Genomic DNA, 22,489 nt, shown 5'->3' with positions numbered 1-22,489 from the left:
GGGCGGGGGCGGGGGGGGGCGGTGGTCTGGTTTATTTGGGGGGCAGGGGGGGAATGGAGAGAAAGGACAGCGGGGAGGGCGTTTGCCTTGCACGCAGTTGACTCACGTTCAATTCCCGGTACCTCATATGATACCCAGATCACCGCCAGGAGTAACTCCTGAGTGCAGAGCCAGGAGCAACCCCTGAGCACCACCGGATGTGGCCAAAAAACAAAACAAAAAATAGTTGGGGGCGGGGAATCTGCATTTTCCGGGGACCACACCCAGAGGTGTTCAGAGCATTGCGGGTGCTGGGGCTGGAACTCAGACCTCCCAGATGAGGAGTCGGGTCCAGCCCGCAGAGCTGTTTCCCGAGAATCTACATTTCTTCTTTTTGTTTGTTCTGGGGCCACGCCTGGCAGGACCCAGGGGTCACTCCCTGACCATGTTGGAGGGAGCAAACCTGGACTCGGCCCCCGGGGCTCTCTCCCTCCCGAAATCTGCATCCTGAGCCTATCTCCAGAACCGGGATGGTGGGGGTGGGGGAGGTGGATAATGCGATACCGCACACATGAACGTTCGACCTCGCCATCATCCTGAGGAGAAAAACAGAAAAAGCAGACGACCCGGAGGGCCCGGACTGAAGTCAACAAGCACAAACAACCCAGCAGCCTGGTCTTTGCACCATTTTGCTGTCTGTTTATTTCAAGTTTACAGAGAAGCTTAAACATTTGTGGAAAAACACCAAAGGCTTATTTTTTTTTCTCTTTAAGTTCATGGACTTGTAAGTGATAAATACACAGTATTTAACTTTGTACACCTGATAAAAGGAAAATGCATAGTAGAAAGGATCAGGAATAAAACACAAGCGTCGGGCGTCAATCACAGAATAGAAAAGTGGCCAATCCCACGACCCTCGGGCCCGGCACGCTGGAGACGGAGCCGGCGACCTGGAAAGCTTCCCTAGCACCTTTGGAAGCGGCGGAGGTTGTGGGTCCGGCCCCACCGCCCACGTGGCTCTCCCTGCAGAGATGCGGGGAGCATCAGGGTGGGCTGGGGTCTCGGTGCCCGGGACTTAGCCTCCTTGTTCCAGAAAGGCTTCGGGGACGGGAGCCCTAAGTTACAGGAATGGGAAGGGGGGGATGGTCTGACCCGTGGGAGGAAGGGAAAAGGGGGCCAGGACAAAGGGGAGAGTGGGGTGGGGGCTGTGCTTCCGGCAAGGCTGCAGGCACGCCAGGGGGCTGCACCAAGCTGGCCCCTCCAAGCCAGTAGGAAGAGCGTCCGGGGCCAACGGGCTGCTCGCCTGGAAAGCTGCCCCCACCTTCCCGCTCCGGACAGACCAGCCTCGGGCCAGAGCCTGGCGTCTCGGCCACCGTCTCCGCTCATACCCGGACTCTGCGGGGCAGAGGGGGTAGTTCCTTCCCACCACTTTCTTTGGTGTTTCTTGTTTTGTTGGTTTTTCGTTTTTTTTTTTGTTTTTTTTCTTAAAAAGGGTAATGACTGCGGGCCTCCTCCCGCCCAGCCGCCGGCATGGCCTTGGGAAATGCAGGGGCAGCCCTCCCCGGCCACAGCCCACGGGCGACCAGGGCCAGGACCGTCCCCACCGAAACGTGCCTGGTGCCAACGAACCCAGCCCCCTCTGTTACAGAGGGGTGGGGCCCGGGCAGTGATGTGGGGGAGGGAGGGACGGGGGTTAAAGAATGTGGGAGGGGGCCAGCACCCCCTGCTCCTGAGGCCAGAGGAAGCCGTTCCCTCCCGCTGGGGGCTTGCTTCTCCCGCCCTCACCACGTCCCCATGATGGACCAACCTAGGCGCCTCCTTACACTCCGGCCTCCTGGGACGGCCAGGGGAGGCAGGGCTACCAGTCTCCCAGGGCTACCCCCAGCCCTAGTTGGTGCCCCGGACCCCATGTATGGCTCTGGATGTCGCCCTGGGCAGCAGCCAAACTTTCCCAGCATTGGGTAGGAGTCAAAAAGAGCAGAGCTTTGTCCTTGGACTTTTGGCTAGAGAAGGGGAGGGGCGTGCAGTGTTTGTCGGGAAGGGGGTCCCCAGTGTTACCGTGCAGACCCTAACGGAGCGCAGCGGCAGGAGGAAAGCAGTTCCCACCCAGCCCTCCAGAATCAGGGTGCACGCGGGACTACGACGATCAGCGAAGAGGGAAATAAAGCCCCGGCCGTCGCTAGCACACGCGGGCCACAGACAAGCGAAGCTGCTAATGTACAGGCAGAGGTTTCACCGGCTAACTCCAGCCCGGAGCCGAGGGGATAAATCCTGAAGCGCGAAATAACTGGGGTGCTGGGCCCAAGTTCAGCTACCAGGGGTCCGTCTGCCCACCCAGCCCGGAAACGTCCATGGAGGGAAGCGTTCACCCTGAAGTTGCCCGTTTCTATAAGACACTCATGAGAGTTCACTCAACTGCTTCAGAGACCCACCTGGAGAAACCTGTCTGGGGTGGGGGGGTGGGGCTGGGGGGGCAACTTTCCCATCACAACCTCCAAATGCCCCTCCAGGGCTGGGAAAATCCCTTTTGTGAAGCAATTAAGTTTGAAGCCCTTTCCTTTTCCTGAATAAAGTTCTACCCATTTAAATAATTTTTTTAAAGGTAAAATTCAATTAAGAGCCTGGAAGCCCCATGCAGCTGCCAGGGCTACTGGGGAGGGTTCCAGGGGCGGCCAGGCTTGGGGGGGAGGAGGGGAGTTAGCTCCGCCCCCTAGCCCCCCAATACACCTGCTCTTTGCCTCAAATGCAACAGTCAGTTCCATGGTCTGGGTTTTCGGATCATTCTCACGACCCTAAACCCCACACACACTCCCTAGGTATATCTGGCACGGTTCCAAGTCCACAAGGAAGGAGTTTTGGCATAAAAATGTTTATAAAGCAAATGTCTCCAGGTGCGCGTGGGCGTGGGCCCGGAGCCCCTCACCCCGTCCGTTCAGCCAGCCAGCAGCCGAGGGCCGTCGGGGAGCCAAGTCCATTTCTGTCTGTCCTCTCGAAACAACAGAGAAGTAAAAAATAAAGACAAACGGGAGACGATGCCAAACACGGGCTTGGTTTCCGTAGGACATGCTGCTATGGAAACGCAGGGGCACGGCGTGCAGGCGAGGGCCGATCCCAGCAGCTACTCCACCAGGCAGCTGCTCCCGCAGGGAGCTTCTTCCTCAGGCAGCTACTCCACCCAGGCAGCTGCTCCCTCAAGGCATCCGCTCCCTCAGGGCATCTGCTCTCTCAGGCAGCTACTCCCTCAGGGCAGCTACTCCCTGGGGCAGCTACTCCCTCGGGGCAGCTACTCCCTGGGGCAGCTACTCCATGGCTTCATCTGGCTGCCACAGAGGCATGCTTGCCGGGAAGCCCGGGGCTGCAGCCCCCCAGCTCTCCAGCGGGGGCTGCTCCTTCACACGAGCACTTCCTCCTCCCCCATGGGGGCTGGGTCGGGGCCTCGGAGGCTGTCTTCGCTGCTGCGCTTCCTGCTCGTCAGAGAGAAAACCAGCATTAAGGTCACAGCGATACCCACTCGGTCCTGACCCCAGCTTCCCACACGGGGCACGTCATTTACTTCTTCTCTTCTATGGGACTTTCCCTCCCCGTTCTTTTCCTTCTTCATGTAAAATGTCCTGGGGTCGGAGAGCCAGTGCAGGCATAAAGGCACTCACGCACACTCATGCCTTGAATGTGGCCCGCCCTGGTTCAATCTCATCACCAGGTGGTCTTCTAACTTTGTTTTCTTTGGGTCACACCTGGTGATGCCAGAACCAGGGTTCCTTCTGGCCCTGCACTCAGGAATTAACTCCTGGTGATGTTCGGGGGATCATGAGATGCCAGGGATCAAAGCCGGGTTGGCCGCGTGCAAGGCCAACGCCCTCCCTGCTGAACTGTCGCTCCAGCCCCGCATGTGGTCTTCTAAACTCCACTGGGTGCGTCCCCACCCCTCTGCAGGGGCCAGTGGCAACACTTCAGGCCACGCTGGCGGGGAACTGCTGGGGGGTCCCCAGGCCTGACACTGCTTGGAAGGTCCCCAAACAAAACATTCAAAGGGAAAGGCCGGAGCGTTAATACAGCGAGTAGGGAGCTTGCCTTGCACGTGGCCGTCTCTGGTTTAATCCCCAGAGCCCCACTGGGAGTGATCCCTGAGCACAAAACCAGGAGTAAGTCCTGAGCACAGCTGGGTGTCTCACAAAAACAAAACAAAACAGACTGTATTCCAGCTGTATGAGGGAGAAATCAACACCCTTGGCTTCAAGTAGCAAAGACTATAAAACCTGATGGGAACCAAGTGTGACTTGCTGTGGCCCTGCCACCAGCAGGGTGGGTCTCTGCTTCACACACACACACATACACACACACACGCACGCCTCCAGGGACACACACACACACACACAGGCCTCCCAGGACATACACACACACACACGCATAGACACACACACAGACACAGAGGCCTCCTGGGATACATACACACACACACATATACACACAGAAGCCTCCTGGGACATACACATACACACACACACACAGGTCTCCCAGGACACACACACACACACACACACACACATACACACACAGGCACACACACAGGCCTCCCAGGACACACACACACACACACACACATACAGGCACACACACACAGGCCTCCCAGGACACACACACACATACACACAGAGGCCTCCCAGGACACACACACACACACACACACACACACACACACACACAGGCCTTCCAGGACACACACATGCGCATGCACACACACACAGTAACAGGCCAGGGAAGACCTCCTGGGATGATGCAGACCCTCATCTCCGTGACGCACAAGAAACGCAGGTGGGAAAAGCACCCCTGGCTCCCGGAGCCTGTCCTGAGCCCCCCAATAAAGCAGCGTGGAGTGACTGGAGGTGGGAGGGGCCCCAGGCTGCAGCCCCCAACCAGGCTTGGCGCCCCTCACCCTGGACAGGACGGCGTGATGTCCCCTGGCAGCCCGCCCCAGGCAGACGAAGCAGGATGCTGGGCCCCCCCAGGAAGAAGCCCGCTCAGGCTGAGAATCATGCTCGCTCCGGGCGGTGTCGGGGGGAGGGAGACCCCAAGCCTTCCGCCCCGACAGCCGCTTGCTCACAGGACAAGGCTCAGCCAAGACCGCACAGGCTTCCGGCCAGGCGGGCAGCAAGCCACACACCCCGGGCCTTCCCGGACACCAAAGGCCTCTGGACCAGGGCTGGGGGACAGCAAAGGGGTTAAGTACACCTGCATGCAGCTGCCTCTGGTTCCGTCCCTGGGAATGACCCCCAAGCACAGAGCTGGGGGTCTCCTCTGAGCACCACGAGGAGTGGCCCCCAAACCTCCCAACACCCAAAACAGCCCCAGCCCTCTGCGCCCATCTCGGCCTGCTGGTGCTATGGGGGGTGTGGGAAGCCGTGGGCGGGCTGCCACGGAAGGCGACGGGGGGCCTGAAGCCAGAGCGTTCGCCCTGACATGTTCCCATGGCTGCTCCCGCTGCTCCACAAAGGCAGAACAATCCCCCCAAAAGCCTCCTCTGCATCCCCCCCGCCCCCCGATGCCTCGAGGCCTCTCCTGATGAGACAGCAAGTCACAGGGCATGCCCGCCACAGCGGCACCTAGACAGGGGGAAAACACGGCCCATCCAGTGACACGCTGCACGGCCACCTCGGGCCACAGCACAGGTGAGCTCTGCAAGCGAGTGCGCGGGGAAGAAGCAGACCCAAGTCACGCCTGGACGGGTCGGCGGGACAGATGGACGCACGGACACGGGAGCCGGGCGGTGACTGCCAGAGGGGGCTCTCCTGGGGCTAAGGGAAATGTGTGATGAGTAAGCGTGGGGAGGGCAGGGCCGCGGAGAGCGTACTAGAGACCCTGCAATCAGAGCCTGCCTCTCAACAGAGCGGGCTGCTGGGGGCTCCCAGCGGAGGGACAGGCCTTGAGCCGGGCCGGTGGGAGCGTCCTGCTGTGGGGAGGCGCCCGGAGGTGGAGGCAACGAGGATGACAATTCTGTCATCCCAGTTGTGAGACCAAACTTCTCTGCACTGGGGGGTGCGGGCTGGTGTGTGCAGGGACAGCGGCCGCCTGCATAGCGCCCGGGCCGGGCTGGGGTCACGCCGTGCAGCCGGAAGGGAACCAGCCAGCCGGGGCTTAACTCTGCCGGGACGGGCAGGAGCCAGCGCGTCTGCCCTCTCAGGCCTGTACCAGCCTCCGTGCCGTGGGCGTGCATGGAGCAGAGGGTGCGGGCCGGGCGGCGAGACGGGGTGAGCCATGCCTGCGCCCCCAGCCCCATGCGCGGCCGCTCAGGCTGCAGGCAGGCGTACCTTGGGCTCCCACGGGGCCTCCCACGCCCTGGTCGGCTTTTTGCTGGAATGGCCGGAGGGGAGGAAAAGGCATGTGAGAAGAGTCCCAGGTGCCTTCCCCGGGCACAGTGCTCAGACCCCCCCCCCCAGCACTGGCTCTGCGGCACGGAGGGTCCCGGCAGCTGGCGAAACACACGCCAGACCCCAAATCCCGCCGAGCATGCGTGCTTCTGGGCCTCGGCCACGGACTCGGGCGTCAAGAGCCCCCCCCCCCCCCCCGGCGCCAGTGCAAGCCCCTCCCAAGAGTGGGGTTGGATGAGCTGCCAGCGAGGGTGAGGCTGAGGTGGGGTGGGGGGGGAGGCTCCCCGATTAAAAGCCAGCAACTGCTGGGGGTCCACAAGGCGTCCACTGCCAGGGCCGCGCAGAGCGGGGGCGGGGGCTGTCCCGAGCGGTCCAGCGCCCGGAGGGGGACACTCACAGCAGCAGGTTGCCGGGGGCCGACAGGGAGCGCTCCTCTCGCCGACTGCCCTCAAACGGGTTCCCGAAGGAGCGTTTGCGGATCATGGTCTTCACCAGGATCTGAAGGAGAGAAGGCGGGGGGGGGGGGGTCAGCCACCCACACGGCACCCCAGGGGACGGGCCCTGCCCCAGGCCCTCCCCACTGCCGCCTCGGCCTGGTGGCGATGGCAGGTGCCGGGGACGAGGGCTGGTCCCAGGGGCGGGGGACACGGGGCAACGTCCCTTCCTGCCAGGCAGCAGCCGCCGAAGCAGCCCAGGTCTCAGTGGTCTGTCCCCAAACGTCCAGGGCTCGCGAGGGGAGCGAGCCCTGGATGAGACACTCCCGTCCCGCCAAGTCTGGCCCCGGCCGCCCTCCTCCCCAGGCTGAAGGGGAGTTGGCCACACTGTGCCCCTTCCCCGGGGGCAGCTGTCCCGATGGCCCCAACATGACGCCGGCCGTGGCCGCCCGGGAAGGGCCGGGGACTGGGGGACAAGCCGCTGTGCCTTTCTTGAACCGAAGACCCTCGCGTGGCACGTTCCTCACCAAGTTAGAGTGACCATTCGCCCATTCACCAGGTCAGGACGTCCACACACGCCCCCATGAGCCCCCCCAGTCTCCCCTCATTCTCACGAGCAGGCCCCCTCTCACTACCCCCCACCCACCCCCCGTGCCCCGTCTGTAGATGCAGGATGGGATCTGGACATTCCCGGAAATGGAATCCGACCTCACGTGGCCTAAGGCTTCCCACACGGGGTGTGTTTCCGCCCGCCAGTGCTCCCGACCTGCTCAAGGCTGCGTAATATTCCTTCCCCGCCAGGCCCCATCCTGTGGGTCATTCGCCCACTGGGTTATTAGCACTCTCGGAAGTCAAATAGGCAGGGAGAGTGGGGCTTGTCCTCTGCAGGCCAGGGAAACTCCTGGGGGGCCCTGCCCCCACTCTAACACAACCTGGGTCCCCAGGAAGCAGCATCCCGGCATGGGGAGGTCAGGGGTGAAGCCCGTGCCTCACGTGCAGTCACCCCTGGTTGGATCCTCGGCACCCTGAGCAGCACCGGGATGGCCCGGGGTCCCCGGCACCACATCTTCGGGTCCTCCAATTGGGTCACAGGCCCAGGACTCACCAAGCAACACCAAGGGGAGCCCCAGCTCCGTGGAAATAGAGGTCACCTCGGGGGCAAAGTGGGAGCCCCCCCAGGGGCCCAGGCCCTGCCCCGACCTCCCCATTTGCCGCCTTTCCTGCCAGTCTGCTCCATCTTCCCAGAAATCAGACCCGACAGGACCCCGCCGGCTCTGTCCCCACCCTCCCACAGGGCCCCGGCACAGGCCCGAGAAGCGTTTATGGGCCATGGGGGAGTCTCCACCCCCGGCCAGCTGCCTCCTCCCAGGAAGCTGCAGCTGAGGGTGGTGGCGACGGGACAGGAGCCAGGACCAGGCCAAGGCCGTCCACGCCGGGCTCAGAAGGGCCCCGGCAGGCGCCATGGCTCGTGGGTGCGGCGGGTGGATGAGAGAGAGCAGGTGGCGAGAGTGGCACAGTGACGGGCATGCAGAGGCCCGGGAGGGGGACGGAGGCCCCACCCGGGGTCAGATCCGGGAAGAAGGAGAGAGTGGAGAAGAGGGAGGGACGTGCGAAGCTGGAGCAGGGGCCAGCCGGTGGGCATGAGGGGGACACTGGATGCCAGCACCCTGGCACAGGACCCCGCCCCGGGACAGCAGCTCGGGCTGCCTTGGAGCACTGAGGGCCTGAGCACTATATCCCAGGTCCTTGCTGGCCAGGCCCCAGATGCGAGGCCACTAAAGGACGGCCACTCCCGAGCAAGCTCTCCCCTCAGGGCCGGGAGGGCCTCTGTGGGCTCTGGGCTCTGGGTCACTGTCCCCAGGACAGGAGACTTGGTCACTCCTCTCTGGGCCGGGGGCCTGTCTCGGAGAATTCTGTCCAGTGTCCACGCGGTCCCTCTCCTCCTCCCGCTCTCCCTGCGCTGCTCTCAAAGTAGGACTTCTAGAACCTTCCTTGGATGGGGCAGGGGGCCTCTCTGGCCTGGCAGGGGACCTGGCTCGCGACCAAGATCAATGTAAGATGCCGCCGGGGCCACAGGCGTAATATGAGTCAGGCCCGGGGCTGATGGCCAGGGTGGGCAGCAGACCGGCCGTGTCCTGACTCTCAGACCCCCAGATCGGCCTCTCAGATGCCCTCTGGGTGCCAGCCTGGGTCTCGCGGGCCCGGCCTGCGGCCCTCTGGTTCGCCCGCCTTACCACGGTCGCCAGGCTGGGAATGTGTTTGACCGAGTTCTCCACCTCCTCTTCCGTCACCTCGACCAGCGTGCAGTTCTCGTCCTCCGAGGGCAACGGCTCCGCCCCGTGCCTCGTGACCCAGGGGTGCAGCTTCAACGAACGACAGGAGGGGTGAGGGCCGGGCGGGCAGGAGGGAGGCGACAGTGGCCTGGGGTCAGGCACGCAAGAGAGCTGGCAAGCCAGGCAGAGGGGCAGGAAGGGGGAGGGGAAAGGCAGAGAACACAGAGACAGCACGGAGGGAGCGAGGGGCGGGTGTGTGTCGGACGGGACGCCATCAGCCGAGGGACTGGACAGAGGGACTGGAACTCAACACCTCTCCCGCAGGGTGGCCCCAGGAGCCGCCCCGACGCCCACCCCGCGCCCCTGCCACACCTCAGCAATGCTCCCCAGTGCCAGGCGGCGCGGCTCAGATCAGGCAGCAAACTCCCCATTTCCCAGAAAGGGAAGTAGAGGCTGCAGAGACAGTGAGGGCAGCCGGAAGGACCATGGGGAGACACCCCAGGCCGAGGTCAGCCCCTTCTTCAAAGTGCCCGGGGGGATGCCAGAAACAGCTCTGATTTCTGCAAAGTCGGAGAGCGTGTGGCACAGGCCAGGGGGTGGGGCAGGCGAGGGGGGCCCCTGAGAACGTGTCCTGCCGTGAGCAGGCCCAGGCAGGGCGGCACTGGGACGCGCCAAACTGCTTAAGAACTTCCTGCGCGCCCCCCCCAGTGCCACGCCCCAGGGAAGGACGCGGAACCGGGCAGCCGGGCAGCCGGGCAGAGGCCCCAGCCAGGGAGAACGGACGCCGTCAGCCCAAGCCAACCACAGCGAGCGCCAGCCGACCCCACCCCAGTCTCAGCACACAGACCCCGCGCCGGGCCGGGCCAGGCGGCAGCCACACAGTTCTGAGCAGTGGACACAGGCCGAGCCGGGGACCCCGGCTACCTTGATCTCGGGCACCACGATCCTCGACTCCGGGTTCTTGTCCAGCATGCGGGTGATCAGGTCCTTCAAGTCCTCGGCTATGTCAGGCCTGTGGGCGGGAGGCAGTCAGGGGCGGGCCACGGCCCCCTGGGTACCCCCGAGGGCGCAGGGAGGGAGGCCACCCCCGACGGACATACTCACTGGTCTGGGAACTCCAGGGCCTGACTCTTGATCTTACTGTGTAAGCACATGATCCGCTCGTCCATGAACGGGCACTGCAGAGAGAGGCGGGGGTGGAGCGGTCAGCACGTGCCGCGAGGACCACCCTGTCAGCACGAGTCACGGTGGAGAAACCCGCAGCCAGGGCCCATATAGAGAGGGAGCAAACCCCGGTCACAGGGTTCAAGAAGGACTGGGAGCGGCTTCAGACAGGGGGTCACGCTCTGGCTCTCCCCTGCAGCTGGCCACCAGCCAGGCCCAGGGGCCACAAGGCCCAGGACGGGGCCGCAGCGCCAGCCGTGGCTGGGAACTGCCTCCCCGGCCGGGTTTTGTACTAACTTCTTCTTCTTCTTTTTTTTTTTTGCTTTTTGGGTCACACCCGGCGATGCTCAGGGGTTACTCCTGGCTCTGCACTCAGGAATTACTCCTGGCGGTGCTCAGGGGACCATATGGGATGCTGGGAATTGAACCCAGGTCAGCCGCGTGCAAGGCAAACGCCCTCCCGATGTATTGTTGCTCCAGCCCCAGTTTTGGTATTTTGTTGTTGTTGTTCTTTATTAACTGCAACATTAGTTTCTGGAAGGCAGGGATTTCGCATCTGGCTCTCGGCTGGACCACTGCCGGTGGACATCCTGGGCACAGAGCGGGGACTCGGGAAATGCCCGCTGAACTCATGAGTCCCTTAATGATTTCTGCCAGGGTCTCAGAAGTCATGAGAAATAATTACTGGGCTTCCCCTTTGACGGCAGCTGGCAGAGGTGCCCAGGAAGTGTAAAGCCGGCACTGAGGCCCAGCCGGGGCAGCCTCAGAAGCCGGTTCATGCACCACATCCTGAGTGACAAACCGGCAGCCCCCACGCCCCAGTGAGGGATGGACGTGGTCACTGTGCTGAAAAAAAAAACTCTGGGGCCAGGGCGATAGCACAGCGGGGAGGGCGTTTGCCTTGCACGTGGCTGACCCGGGTTCAATCCCCAGCACCCCATAGGGTTCCCCCAGCACCGCCAGGAGTGGGGACAGGAGTAACCCCTGTGCATCGCCAGGTGTGACCTAAAAAGAAAAAAAAACAAAACCAAAACCAAACACCAAAAACCTCTGTGGTGTGCTCCGGGGCTGGGAAGGGCAACAGTGTCCTGGTTTACTCCCGTGCCAAGAAAGTACTTCCCCAGGAATGGTCACTCGGGCCCGCATGGGAGCGACCTGGAGTGTCCATTTGGCAGGGCTCTCTGACAGAGCCTTCAGGGTCTGGACACACAGGGCAGTGGGCGAGGGGCCTGCCATCATGCCCCGGGCACCATTCCCGTGGCATGCCAGGGGCCACCCTAGGACACAGAACCAGGAGGAGCCCCTGAGCACCAGAAGGTGTGGCCCCCAAACCAAAACAAACCCAAACTGTACACTTTATAAATCATAAATTTTACTTAAAAGGAAACAAAGAGAAGAGCCACGAATGACGTGTTCTAGCTAATGACGGCACAGAGAGGCCTGGGAGCAAAGGAGAGTCATGAAGGACGGGACCGGAGCTGGGGCTCTGGTGTTCACTGCACAGTTCTCTCAAACTGGGGGAGATTTAAGGTTTTTGTTTGTTTAGTTGGGTTTTTGTTTGTTTTTGTTTTGGGGTCACACCTGGCAATGTTGAGGGGTTAGTCCTGGCTCTGCGCTCAGGAATTACTCCTGGAGGTGCTCGGGGGACCCTATGGGATGCTGGGGATCGAACCCAGGTCAGGCAGATGCAGGGCAAATGCCCTACCAGCTATAGTACCGTTTTGGCCCCTGTAAACTCTTATCGACCCAGTTTCAAAGTTCTATAACAGGACCACAAGTTCATAAAAGGCAAAATCCATGGTTTTGTTGCTCATATAACTTACGGAACTTCTGAATTAAAAATAGAAGCTCCTTGGGGCTGGAGCAATAGCACAGCGGGTAGGGTGTTTGCCTTGCATGCGGCTGACTCCGGTTCAATTCCCAGCATCCCATATGGTCCCCCGAGCACTGCCAGGAGTAATTCCTGAGTGCAGAGCCAGGAGTAACCCCTGAGCATCGCTGGGTGTGACCCAAAAAGCAAAAAAAAATTAGAAGCTCCTTGGGGCTGGAGGGGTAGAACAGCAGGTAGAGCACTTGCCTTGCACGACGTGGCAAATGCAGGTCCGATCCCTGGCACCACAGATGGTTCCCTGAGCCTACCAGGGATGAATCCTGAGCACAGAGCCAGGAGCAAGCCCTGAGCACTGCCAAGAGTGGCCCAAATATGAAAAACAAAACAAAACCAGAAGCCCCTAGGGGGGTGGGGAAATAAGACAAAGGCACCGCACATTCCCTCAAGCACGAGGCCCTGGGTTCAATCCCAGCAACGAAGGAAGACGGAAAAGAGAAGAAGCCGGGGCCGGAGAAACAGTACAGCGCACAGGGCCCTGGCCTTGCACACAGCCCACCCAGGTTCTATCCCCGGCATCCCACACGATCCCCCAAGAACCACGTGGAGTAATTCCTGAGAGTGGAGCCAGGAGTGGCTGCCCTGGCCTGCAAAATAAACAAACAAAAAAGCCCCCAAACATCAGTAATACAGAAGCAGCAGTAAAGGCCCAAGAGCATTTCTGCAATCAATAATGCAGAGCAGGGGGCAGTGGACTGGGGAAGGATACCAGGGACACTGGTGGTGGGGAATGGTCACTGGTGGAGGGGCGGGGGTTCGATCATTGTATAACTGAAACTCAAACAGGAAAGCTTGGCAACTGTAGCTCATGGTCTTTCAATAATAATAATAATAATAATCAGGGCTGGAGAGATAGCACAGCGGGTGGGGCGTTTGCCTTGCACGCAACCGACCCGGGTTCGACTCCTCCGCCCCTCTCGGAGAGCCCGGCAAGCTACTGAGAGCACGGAGCCCTCACAGCAGAGCCTGGCAAGCTACCCGTGCATATTGGATATGCCAAAAACAGTAACAATAAGTCTCTCAATGAGAGACGTTACTGGTGCCCGCTCAAACAAATTGATGAGCAACGGGATGACAGTGACAGTGAATAATAATAATAATAATAATAATAATAATAATAATAATACTGCTGAGCAGGGCTGGCAGACAGCACAGAGGGAGCACACGGGCCTCGCATGTGGCCAACCCCAACTCCATCCCGGCACCGTTAGGGTCACCGTTAGAGTCCCACCAGGGTGAGCACAGCCAAACAAACAAATGAAACATCTCCCCCAAACAAAACCATGCCAAATGGACTTTAACTTCCATTTAATACCATCCCCCCCCCCAACAATCCCTGGGAAACCCACCTAGGAGCACAGCAAAAGGCCGGGATTGGACGGGGAAGGACGGCTGGGGGTGTGGGGGCGGCTGCAGCACCTCTGCTGATGGGGGCCCTAAATTCCTCAGCCCTAGAGCGTGTGTCACTGTCCCCACCAGAGAGGATCACACACACACACACACACACACACACACACACACACACACACACACAGCTCCACTGGGGAGGCAGCTTCCCTCCTCGGGCCCCGCCATGGAAATAAAACTGCTCTCTTCCGGGGATTCGATCCAAGGGCCCCCCCCAGCCACCGCCTGGGGACAGGACGGCCCGCGCTGTTACCTGGCCGAACACAAAGCAGTAGAGCGTCACGCCCATGGCCCAGACATCCAAGGCCTGCAAGACAGAGAGAGCATCGCCGGTGAGGCAGCGGCCCCTCAACTCAGCCCGGTGGCATCCCACCCCTGGGTTTGCTCTGCAGGAGAAGCCACTGCCTGGACTCTGGGTTTACAGGGTGGGGGTGCCCCAGGCACCCACCCCCGCGGGGCAACCCGGCCAACGCCGAGACTCCTGAAGAATGATCTCTCCGCGCAGTTGGCAAACTGGCAGACAGCAGCCCGCGGCGGGAGAAGCACCCAGAACAGCCGAGACAGAGTCCCGGGAAGTGTCTTCCTCAGCCAGATCCCACAGCCCCACGGCTGACGCTGTTAGAGCCGGAGTCTGCCCACTGAGCACCCCAGGGCCGGGCCCGCCCGACAGGCACCCACCCACCTTCCCGGAGAAGATCTTGCGGGTCTCGGAGAGCGACTCGGGCGCCATGAAGGCGGGCGTGCCCACGGTGTTGGACAGCAGCGCGTCGCTGCCCTTGAACTCGTTGCTCACTCCGAAGTCGGCGATCTTGACGTGCCCGTCCTCCCCCACCAGCAGGTTGGACGGCTTGATGTCCCGGTGGATGATCTTCTGGTAGTGCACTGCGGGCGGCAGGGACAGGGCAGGAGGCCCCCGGTGGGACGGTCCGCAGGGCAGCGCTGGGCTCTGGCCCCCCACGCCCCCGGACCTTCTCCTCTCCCCGCCCTCCACACGGCTACGCACCCCGTGCTCTGAAACACGCTAGCAGCCCCCACTAGGAACTGCCGCCCCACACGAGGTGGAGGCAGACAGGGCGTGGGGAACTCTGTGTTTTCAAGTGGGTGGCGGGAGTGGGGGGGGCTCTCAGGGCCACATCCCGAGGTGTCGGGAAAGTGGGGTGCTGGTTCTGGTTCTGGTCCAAGCCAGGGCCCTGCAGGGGTGAGGCACGTGCGCTAGGACGTCTGGGTCCCAGCTGGAAGCTGGGCGAGGCAGTGAGGCCCATTTCCACTTCCTCATGACCACGCTCGGCCTGTCCAGCAACAGGGACCGGAGCAAGGAATGGAAGCTGTCAGGCACAAAGGCGGTTGGCTGATGGCTCCTGTCTGCATGCCTACCCACGGTCAGGGAGACCCAACTGCACGCCTGCGGGGGGTTACGAAGGCGAGGGTGATGAAGGTACCTGCTGCACTCTCTGTCGGCCCTCCTGGGGCCTCACCCTATCTTAGCTCCCCACTTACCCCTTTTTTTTTTTTTGCTTTTTGGGTCACACCCGGCAATGCACAGAGGTCACTCCTGGCTCTGCACTCAGGAATTACTCCTGGCGGTGCTCAGGGGACCATATGGGATGCTGGGAATCGAACCCGGGTCGGCCACGTGCAAGGCAAACGCCCTACCCGCTGTGCTATCGCTCCAGCCCCACCACTTACCCCATTTAAATCTCACAGCAATCCGACATGACAGACGTGAGCAAAAGTTTAGAGGCCACGGGTGCGCATATGCTGCCCGAGCCCATGTGCTGCTTGTGCCCTCGTGGCCGAGCACATATGTGGCCCGCATCTCCCCTCTTGAGATGTGTACTTTCGTGCTTTCACGTCTAATGCCAGGGTGTGTAGGGGTTTTCTCCGCCTTGGAGAAACCCACATTCTCTCTTGAATGCATTTCTCTCTCTCTCTCTCTCTCTCTCTCTCTCTCTCTCTCTCTCTCTCTCTCTCTCTCTCTCTCTCTCTCTCTCTCTCTCTCTGTCTTTCCCTCCCCCATCTCTTCCCCTCCATACCTTTAAAAATCTCCAAATAAAATCTGTTTTACTTAAAAAAAAAAAAAAAGTTTAGAGGCCAGGGGCCAGAGTGACAGCACAGCAGGGAGGGCGTTTGCCTCGCCTGTAGCCCACCCCAGCTGGAGTCCCGGCTGCTTCGCTTGTGCTCTGGCCGATTTCAGCCCCAGTGAGAAATACCCGATTCTCACTTTACAGATGAGGAAACTGAGGTTCCAGTAGACTAACAGGGTGTCCATCCCAGAAGGGCCGGAGGAGTACGGGATGATGCGGGCAGAGAGCCAGTTATGCCCGCTACCCAGGGAACGTGCCCACGCGGTGGCCGCTAGCACAATGGTGTCCTGTGTTTCATCGACAGGAAGAAGAGCAGCTGCCGCCGGGAGGGGGACCCCAACCAGGACCCCCGGGTCCACACACAGCATCACAGGCATCTCCGGTCTGAGAAAAGCTTTTCCTTGTCCTTCCTTCCTCCGAGGATGCCGACCACACAACCCCCCGCCCCCCACCCAAGGGCAAGGCCTCCCACCGGCCCTGCTTACGGTATTCAATGCCTTTGATCAGATCCTGGAAGTAGAACCGAGCCTGGTCTTCCGAGAGCGGCTTGACAGTGGGCACTTCCATCACAGGCCTGCCGGGACACACGCACGCGCGCGCGCACACACACACACACACACACACACACACGTACACGTGAGATGCCAAACCCAGCCTTGAGCCAGCGAGGCCAGCCCAGGAAACATTAGGAAGCCGTTCACCTGCAGCAGGGATACTCACCCTTGGTTGACCAGCTCGAACACTGGAAGGGAAAGAAGGGGAACAGTTAACAATGGGCAAGTGGAGAGACACACAAACGAATCTCGAACCCGAGCAGCTTGCTGCAGAGATGCTCTTAGAGCAGCTTCCCTCTAAGAGCCCCGGTGGTCACCATCTTCTAGAACTCAGTGGCGGTGGCGGGAAATGCCAGGCCTCACAGGACAGGGGAGGAGTCGGTCCTTCTCCTTCCCCTTCCCCCGATGGGACTCTGAGATGACGCCCACACCCGGCCACCGTCTACTTAAGCTCCCACACGGCCATGATCCAGAGACACACAAATCTCGGACCCGAGCAGCTTGCTGCAGGGATCTCTCCAGACCCTAATTATTAAAAGTTTAGAATTCCTAGAGCGCGAGAACACCCGCGTGACGTTATATTGATCCATACCAAGCCATACAAAACACACTGTCTAGCACTGCCTTTTCGGCAGGTGTGAGCGGTGGGACCGGACACAACTATCGAAGGTGACCAAAGTAGAGAAAGAGTATTGTGCAAACTGTCTGCCACACAGGCAGGGGGAGGTGTGGAATGGGGAGGTGGGGCGGACACTGGGGACTTTGGTGATGGGAAACGAGCACTGGTGAAGGGATGGGTGTTTGATGATTCTATGATCGAAGCTCAAACATGGAAGCCTTGTTCCTGTACCTCACGGTGAGTCAATGGAAAAAAAGGGAAAATTGAAGTCTCCCTTCCTGCCAAGTGCCCACGCGCCCCTGGAAACACCCAGAAGTAAGAGATTGTAAGAGGCTGGAGAGGACATTCCACCCCGGGGGCCCGGGTGGGAGGGATTCCGGGTGTTCCTCCCCCGCAGCCTGCTGTGTTTCCCCGCAAGTGGGCGAGGACACTGGGCCGGGAGCAGAGACAGGCGGGGCGGCCCCTCACCCCTCGCGTGGGGGCTCCAGGGAAACGCCTGCTCCGACTCCACCTCTGCCGACCCTCCACAGGCCCTGCGCCCACCCAGGCGCTCAGGACATCCCCTGAAGAATGCCCTTGCTTCACAGCGCTGTTCCCGCTAGTTTGCCTTGCACGGGGCCTACCAGGTTCCATCCCCGGCATCCCATCGGGGTCCCCCAAGCACCACCAGGAGTAATTCCTGAGTGCAGAGCCAGGAGAAACCCCTGAGCATGGCCAGGCGTGACCCAAAAAAACAAGGAGGAGGAGGAGGAAGAGGAGGAGGAGGAGGAGGAGGAGGAAGAAAAGCAGGAGGAGGAGGAGGAGGAGGAGGAGGAGGAGGAGGAGGAGGAGGATGAAGAAAGAAGACACAGCAGCAGCAGCAGCAGCAGCGATACTTTACAAAGCAGAAAAATACAATAGTGGATTTTCCAATCCACTAGAGCATGACTGAGGGGTTGCCGTGCTCGGAGTCATCTGCCCACACGCAGTGGGGGAGGTCTCCGGGCTCTGCCGGTGGGAGAGACAGTCCCTCAGACTACAAGAAGGGGCAAGGTTCTGACCAGAAAAGGAACACCTCAGGGTACCTGTCACGGGCTCGTGTGGGCTGGTCGGGGGGACCCACTTCGAAGCGGGGACCCTGCGGGGAAGGCGCCCCCGGGAGGGGAGAGAGCTGGCCCTCAGCCCGGCCCTTCCCGCCCCACTTATGTAAGTCTCAGCTTTTCAGCGCTGCCTCGGCGGCGTCTGCACCTTCCACCCACCCGAGCCCCATAAATCAGCCGGCGTGGGGGCCGGGCCTGTGGAAACAGGTCTATTTCAGTCACCCACAGTGTCACCACACGCTGGGGCTGAGCGGTGGTGGGAAGGCTTGAACCTCACAGGATCCCGACCTCTGCCCCGGGAGGGTCCCAAGTGCGGTGGAAGGTGCCGTCCCTACCTCAACGCTGAGCGGCCAAAAAAACTGGGTCGGGTTTTTAAAAACGCCAGAAGCACCTGCCAAAGGCCGGCCGGCCATCCCCCCGCCGCCCCCCACAGCGGGAGCCGTCAGGGAAGCCGTCTGGTGGCGTTCTTTCTCGTCCCCCTCTTTCTCCTCTGTGCCCCAGGCCCCAAGGCGCCCTCCAAGCTGAGGACAGGGGCTTCGAGTGTCGCCTGAAGAATCCTCAACAGGGGCCGGGAGCGACAGGACAGCGGGGAGGGCGCTTGCCTTACACGCGGCCGACCCAGGTTCGATCCCCGGCATCCCATACGGTCCCCCGAGCACTGCCAGGAGTGGTTCCTGAGTGCAGAGCCAGGAGGAACCCCTGAGCATCGCCGGGTGTGGCTCCATAAGACCAAAAAGAAAAAAAAAAAAGCATGCTAGAGCCTCCTAAGGAATTGGTACGAACTTTTCAGCTTTAATTTTGATTGAGACTAGTGGCCCATACATGTGAAGCAAGCCCTTGGGCGGATGTGACGTCATGGCATTCTGATTATTTGCAGAATTTCCCTGCTGTGAGAGGCACATTGAAATGTTTAGGGCTAAGTGTCCTAAGTTGTCTGCTACTGAACTTTGGGGTAGTTGAAAAAAAAACAACCAAAAACCCAGAAAAATGGACAGTTTGCAATAAGACCGACCAAGCAAATGTGACCAAGTTATTAACTCGGACCCTGACGGCAGACATGCAGGTATTCACTGTTTATTCGTTCGGCCTTTCTATGGGCTTCACATATTTCCTAATAAAAACCTGGAGTGGAGAGAATTTAAAAAATGTCCGAAGGAACAAAAACATCCTTGCAAGGGAACTAACTCCGTCTGAACTCGCCCTGCCTGCCTGTCCCTTGGGCACCCGCCCCGTGAGGTCTCTGAGACACACCAGGCAGCACCCAGACCCTCTGATGCTCCTCCATGTCCACCGCGTTCCCCCCCTCCCCCCGCCCAGGCCCTCACACTCCCCACGTTACCGTCATACTCCTGCTCTCTGCAAATGCATCCGGTTCCCTGTGCCTCAGGGCCTTGGCACCCTGTGCCCCCTGGCTGTCACAGGGCCCAACAGCCCCATCTCCCCTTTCCCACCCCCCACCCCCCGGCACCGAATGCCCGAGCACTGAGCGCGGGTCCCCACTTCCGAGCCGCAGAGGCCCAGCCTCGCTGGCGGCTTGCTGAGTGGGCAGTGCGGCTTTCTCCCCGTCCTTGTCAGAGAGAAACGTCTACAGATGGATCCAGGGGTGACCCGGGCACTTACCCATGTACAGATGGTCCTCGTTGGGGTCATCCAGGACCTGTTGGCACAGCCACCCGCATCCGGCCGGAGCAGAGGAGGGGGAAGGAGAGAACAGTGAGCGTCCGGCAGCGGAGAGCGGGGGGGGGGGGGGGCCCGGGCACCATCTGGCGTGGCTCAGAAACCCAACGGAGGGGCACAGAGAAACTCCGACACCAAGTGTGCCAGCCCATCCCGCCCAGCCTGGAAAACAGGCGCCTGCAAGCCTCACCCTCCAGGCTCCCAAAGACTGAAAATTAGGGGGCGACAATTCCTTCCCTCAACTGTTGAACATTTTCCTTTGTTCAAAATCTCAGCTAAACAAAGCTAAACAGGCGATTTCCTGGTCTCCAGCAGACAGGCGCCCTGAGCACTGCCAGGATGAGCCCTAAGGACAAAGCCAGAAATAAATCCCGAGCACCAGAGGGGGAGCACTCAAGCCAAATGTCTGTGTGTCTGTGTGTGTGTATATATATATATATATATATATACACACACACACACACACATATATATATCCTATTACATCTTATCCATGTAAGATATCACATATTTTACATTGATATGTAATAAGATTTTTTTTTTTTGGCTTTTTGGGTCATACCCGGCGATGCACAGGGGTTACTCCTGGCTCTGCACTCAGGAATTACTCCTGGCGGTGCTCAGGGGACCCTATGGGATGGTGGGAATCGAACCCGGGTCGGCTGCATGCAAGGCAAACGCCCTCCCCGCTGTGCTATCGCTCCAGCCCCATGTAATAAGATTATTTTAAGTAAATAATAGAAGTTTTTTAGGTTTCCAAATTTCATTTGTTTATTTACTTGATTTTGGGGGGCCACACCCTGCAATGCTCAGTGGTTACTCTGTGCTCGGTGCTCCTGATGAGCTCTGGGGACCATGTGGGATCCAGCCTGGGCTAGCCACAAGCAAGGCCAGCACCCCACCCAGTGTACTCCCGCCTCAGTCCTGTGAGTTTCCTAATTTAAAATTCTAAGAGGATAAGTAATAATGATAACCAACACAAGCAAAAAGTTTGGAGTCTCTTCACTGATTTAAGAGACTCCGGAGTCAGGGCCACAGAGAAAGTGCTCGATGCAGCCGCCTCCATCTCCCACTCGGCCCCAACTTCTTCACTGGTAACGTGGATGATACAATAAATCCATCTCAGAGCGGTGAGGCCCCTACAGCTCCCGGGCCTGAGAGCCGGGCGTAGCCCCCCAGCACTGGGGAAGGAGGGACCAGTGTTGGATCGCCGCCACCTGAGAGTCAGTGAATAACTCTAGGACTTTGTGATGACGGTGAGTCAATTCAAAAAATAAAGAAGTTGCTAGACGTGGCCGGCTCTCGGGGTCTTCCCCCCGCTGCCCCCCACCTCACCTCCACCAGCTTCACCACGTTGGGGTGGTCCAGTTTCTTGAGAATGGCGATTTCCTGATACACCTGCTCAATGGGTCCCCGCGGCTGGATGCAGCCCCCCGGGGCTGGCCGGGTGCCTCGGGGAGGGGGGCGACCTGGAGGCAACGAGAATCATCAGGTCAGAGCAGAGACACTCTCCCTGCAAAGGCACAAAGGCGGGAAGAGGGGGTGGGGCAGCGCCGCCCGACAGACACCCGTTGGCGTCTGCTTCCGATCTGCCTCCGGGGAAGCTGAGCGATCTTCTTGCTAACCAGGCCCTTCCCTCCACCTCCCACTCCGGGCAGTGACCGTGCCGGGACGTTCAGCCCGTCCGGTCACTCCGAGAGTCCGGGTGGAGGTGTGGGGGGCCCTCGAGCTGAGGCTGTCAGCAGCCTGGCACTGCCCCCACCCCCAGGGGCCTCTCGGGCACCTGTTGGTGAGTCCTTCTGCCCCAGGCCCCGGCAGCGGTGCAGGGAGAGCAGCTGGGCCCGAGCCTGGGCCCGAGCCTGGGCCCGAGCCTGGTGGGCGTCCCGGGGCGGGCACCACTTCCTGGCGAGGCCTCGGTTTTCCATCTCTCCACAGACGGCAAAGACATTCCCCCTCATCTCCTCAGCGGAGAAACACGGTGAAGCCAGGAATGAGGGCGGGAAGAGGAAGTGCCAGGGAATAGGACTGCGACAGGCACTGAGCTTCCTGCCCGCCCCTCCGTGACCCGGCGGGAACCCAGGGCCCCTTCCTGAGCGTGAGCCAGGATCCGGGTGTAAGTCACGCAGCCGATAACGGCTGTGAGCCGTCTCAGATCTCAGACGGGTGAGAGGAAAGGTGCCCGTGTCAGAAGGGGGGGCGTGGGGGCCAGAGAGACAGGGCCAAGGTTACAGCATCTGCCTGGCACACCGCTGCCCCCGGCCCAACTCTGGGCACCGCAGGATTCCCGCCAGGGGTGGCCCAAGCCACACACGCTGGGATAAGGAAGAAGGGGATGGACCGAGGGAGGCGAAGCTGAGGGAACGGACAGGCTGCTGACCGGACGGGCTGAACATCCCGGGACGGTCATGTCCGGAGTGGGAGGTGGAGGGGAGGGCTTGGTTAGCAAGAAGATCGATCGGCTTCCGCGGAGGCAAGTCAGAAGCAGACGCCAACGGGTAAACCACAGGACGCGGCTCGAGAAGCCTCTGACCTCACTAAGCAGGAGGGTCCGGCCCGAGACGGGACGGGACACGCGGAGGTTTCCCTTCCCTACTTTCCCACGGTGACATTCTGCCGGCGCTGGCTGGAGGAGCCCAGCAAGCAGTAATGACCGGCTCCTCCACCAGCCGCCGAGAGGGGGGGTTGCCTGCAGGAAACACTTACTCTCCAACGCTTTCTTCTTTTTGCGATTTTTTTTGGAGTTACATTTCAAATGCCTCTTAGCATTTCACTTTGTTTGATTCACCATTTAAAGATGTATTTTAGGGGCTGGAGCGATAGTACAGTGGGTAGGGCGTTTGCCTTGCACGCGGCCGACCCGGGTTCGATTCCTAGCATCCCATATGGTCCCCTGAGCACCGCCAGGAGTAATTCCTGAGTGCAGAGCCAGGAGTAACCCCTGTGCATCGCCAGGTGTGATCCAAAAG

General features: G+C 60.3%; 1 protein-coding gene across 2 annotated transcripts in view; it reads right to left on the bottom strand.

The window, feature by feature from the left end:
• Positions 1 to 651: 651 nt before the first annotated feature.
• CAMKK2 (calcium/calmodulin dependent protein kinase kinase 2) overlaps positions 652 to 22,489 on the bottom strand; it is a 39,187-nt gene continuing 17,349 nt past the window's right edge. The window contains exons 6-17 of one of the 2 annotated variants that reach the window (XM_055146635.1): positions 20,859 to 20,992; positions 19,467 to 19,503; positions 16,315 to 16,336; positions 16,080 to 16,168; positions 14,193 to 14,392; positions 13,764 to 13,817; positions 10,156 to 10,229; positions 9,976 to 10,063; positions 9,013 to 9,141; positions 6,742 to 6,842; positions 6,285 to 6,327; positions 652 to 3,443 (exon numbers count right to left, since the gene is read on the bottom strand). In XM_055146635.1, the coding sequence (XP_055002610.1) occupies positions 3,279 to 3,443; positions 6,285 to 6,327; positions 6,742 to 6,842; positions 9,013 to 9,141; positions 9,976 to 10,063; positions 10,156 to 10,229; positions 13,764 to 13,817; positions 14,193 to 14,392; positions 16,080 to 16,168; positions 16,315 to 16,336; positions 19,467 to 19,503; positions 20,859 to 20,992 (1,136 nt within the window). In that variant the 3' untranslated portion in view covers positions 652 to 3,278. The remainder of the gene's footprint in view (positions 3,444 to 6,284; positions 6,328 to 6,741; positions 6,843 to 9,012; positions 9,142 to 9,975; positions 10,064 to 10,155; positions 10,230 to 13,763; positions 13,818 to 14,192; positions 14,393 to 16,079; positions 16,169 to 16,314; positions 16,337 to 19,466; positions 19,504 to 20,858; positions 20,993 to 22,489) is intronic. The other variant, XM_055146636.1, reaches the window with a different exon arrangement.

This window comes from Sorex araneus, chromosome 9 (genome assembly GCF_027595985.1).
Source record: "Sorex araneus isolate mSorAra2 chromosome 9, mSorAra2.pri, whole genome shotgun sequence".
Lineage (NCBI taxonomy): Eukaryota > Metazoa > Chordata > Mammalia > Eulipotyphla > Soricidae > Sorex > Sorex araneus.
The sequence above is the reverse complement of the archived record's forward strand: the minus strand, read 5'-3'. Positions and strand labels throughout refer to the sequence as shown.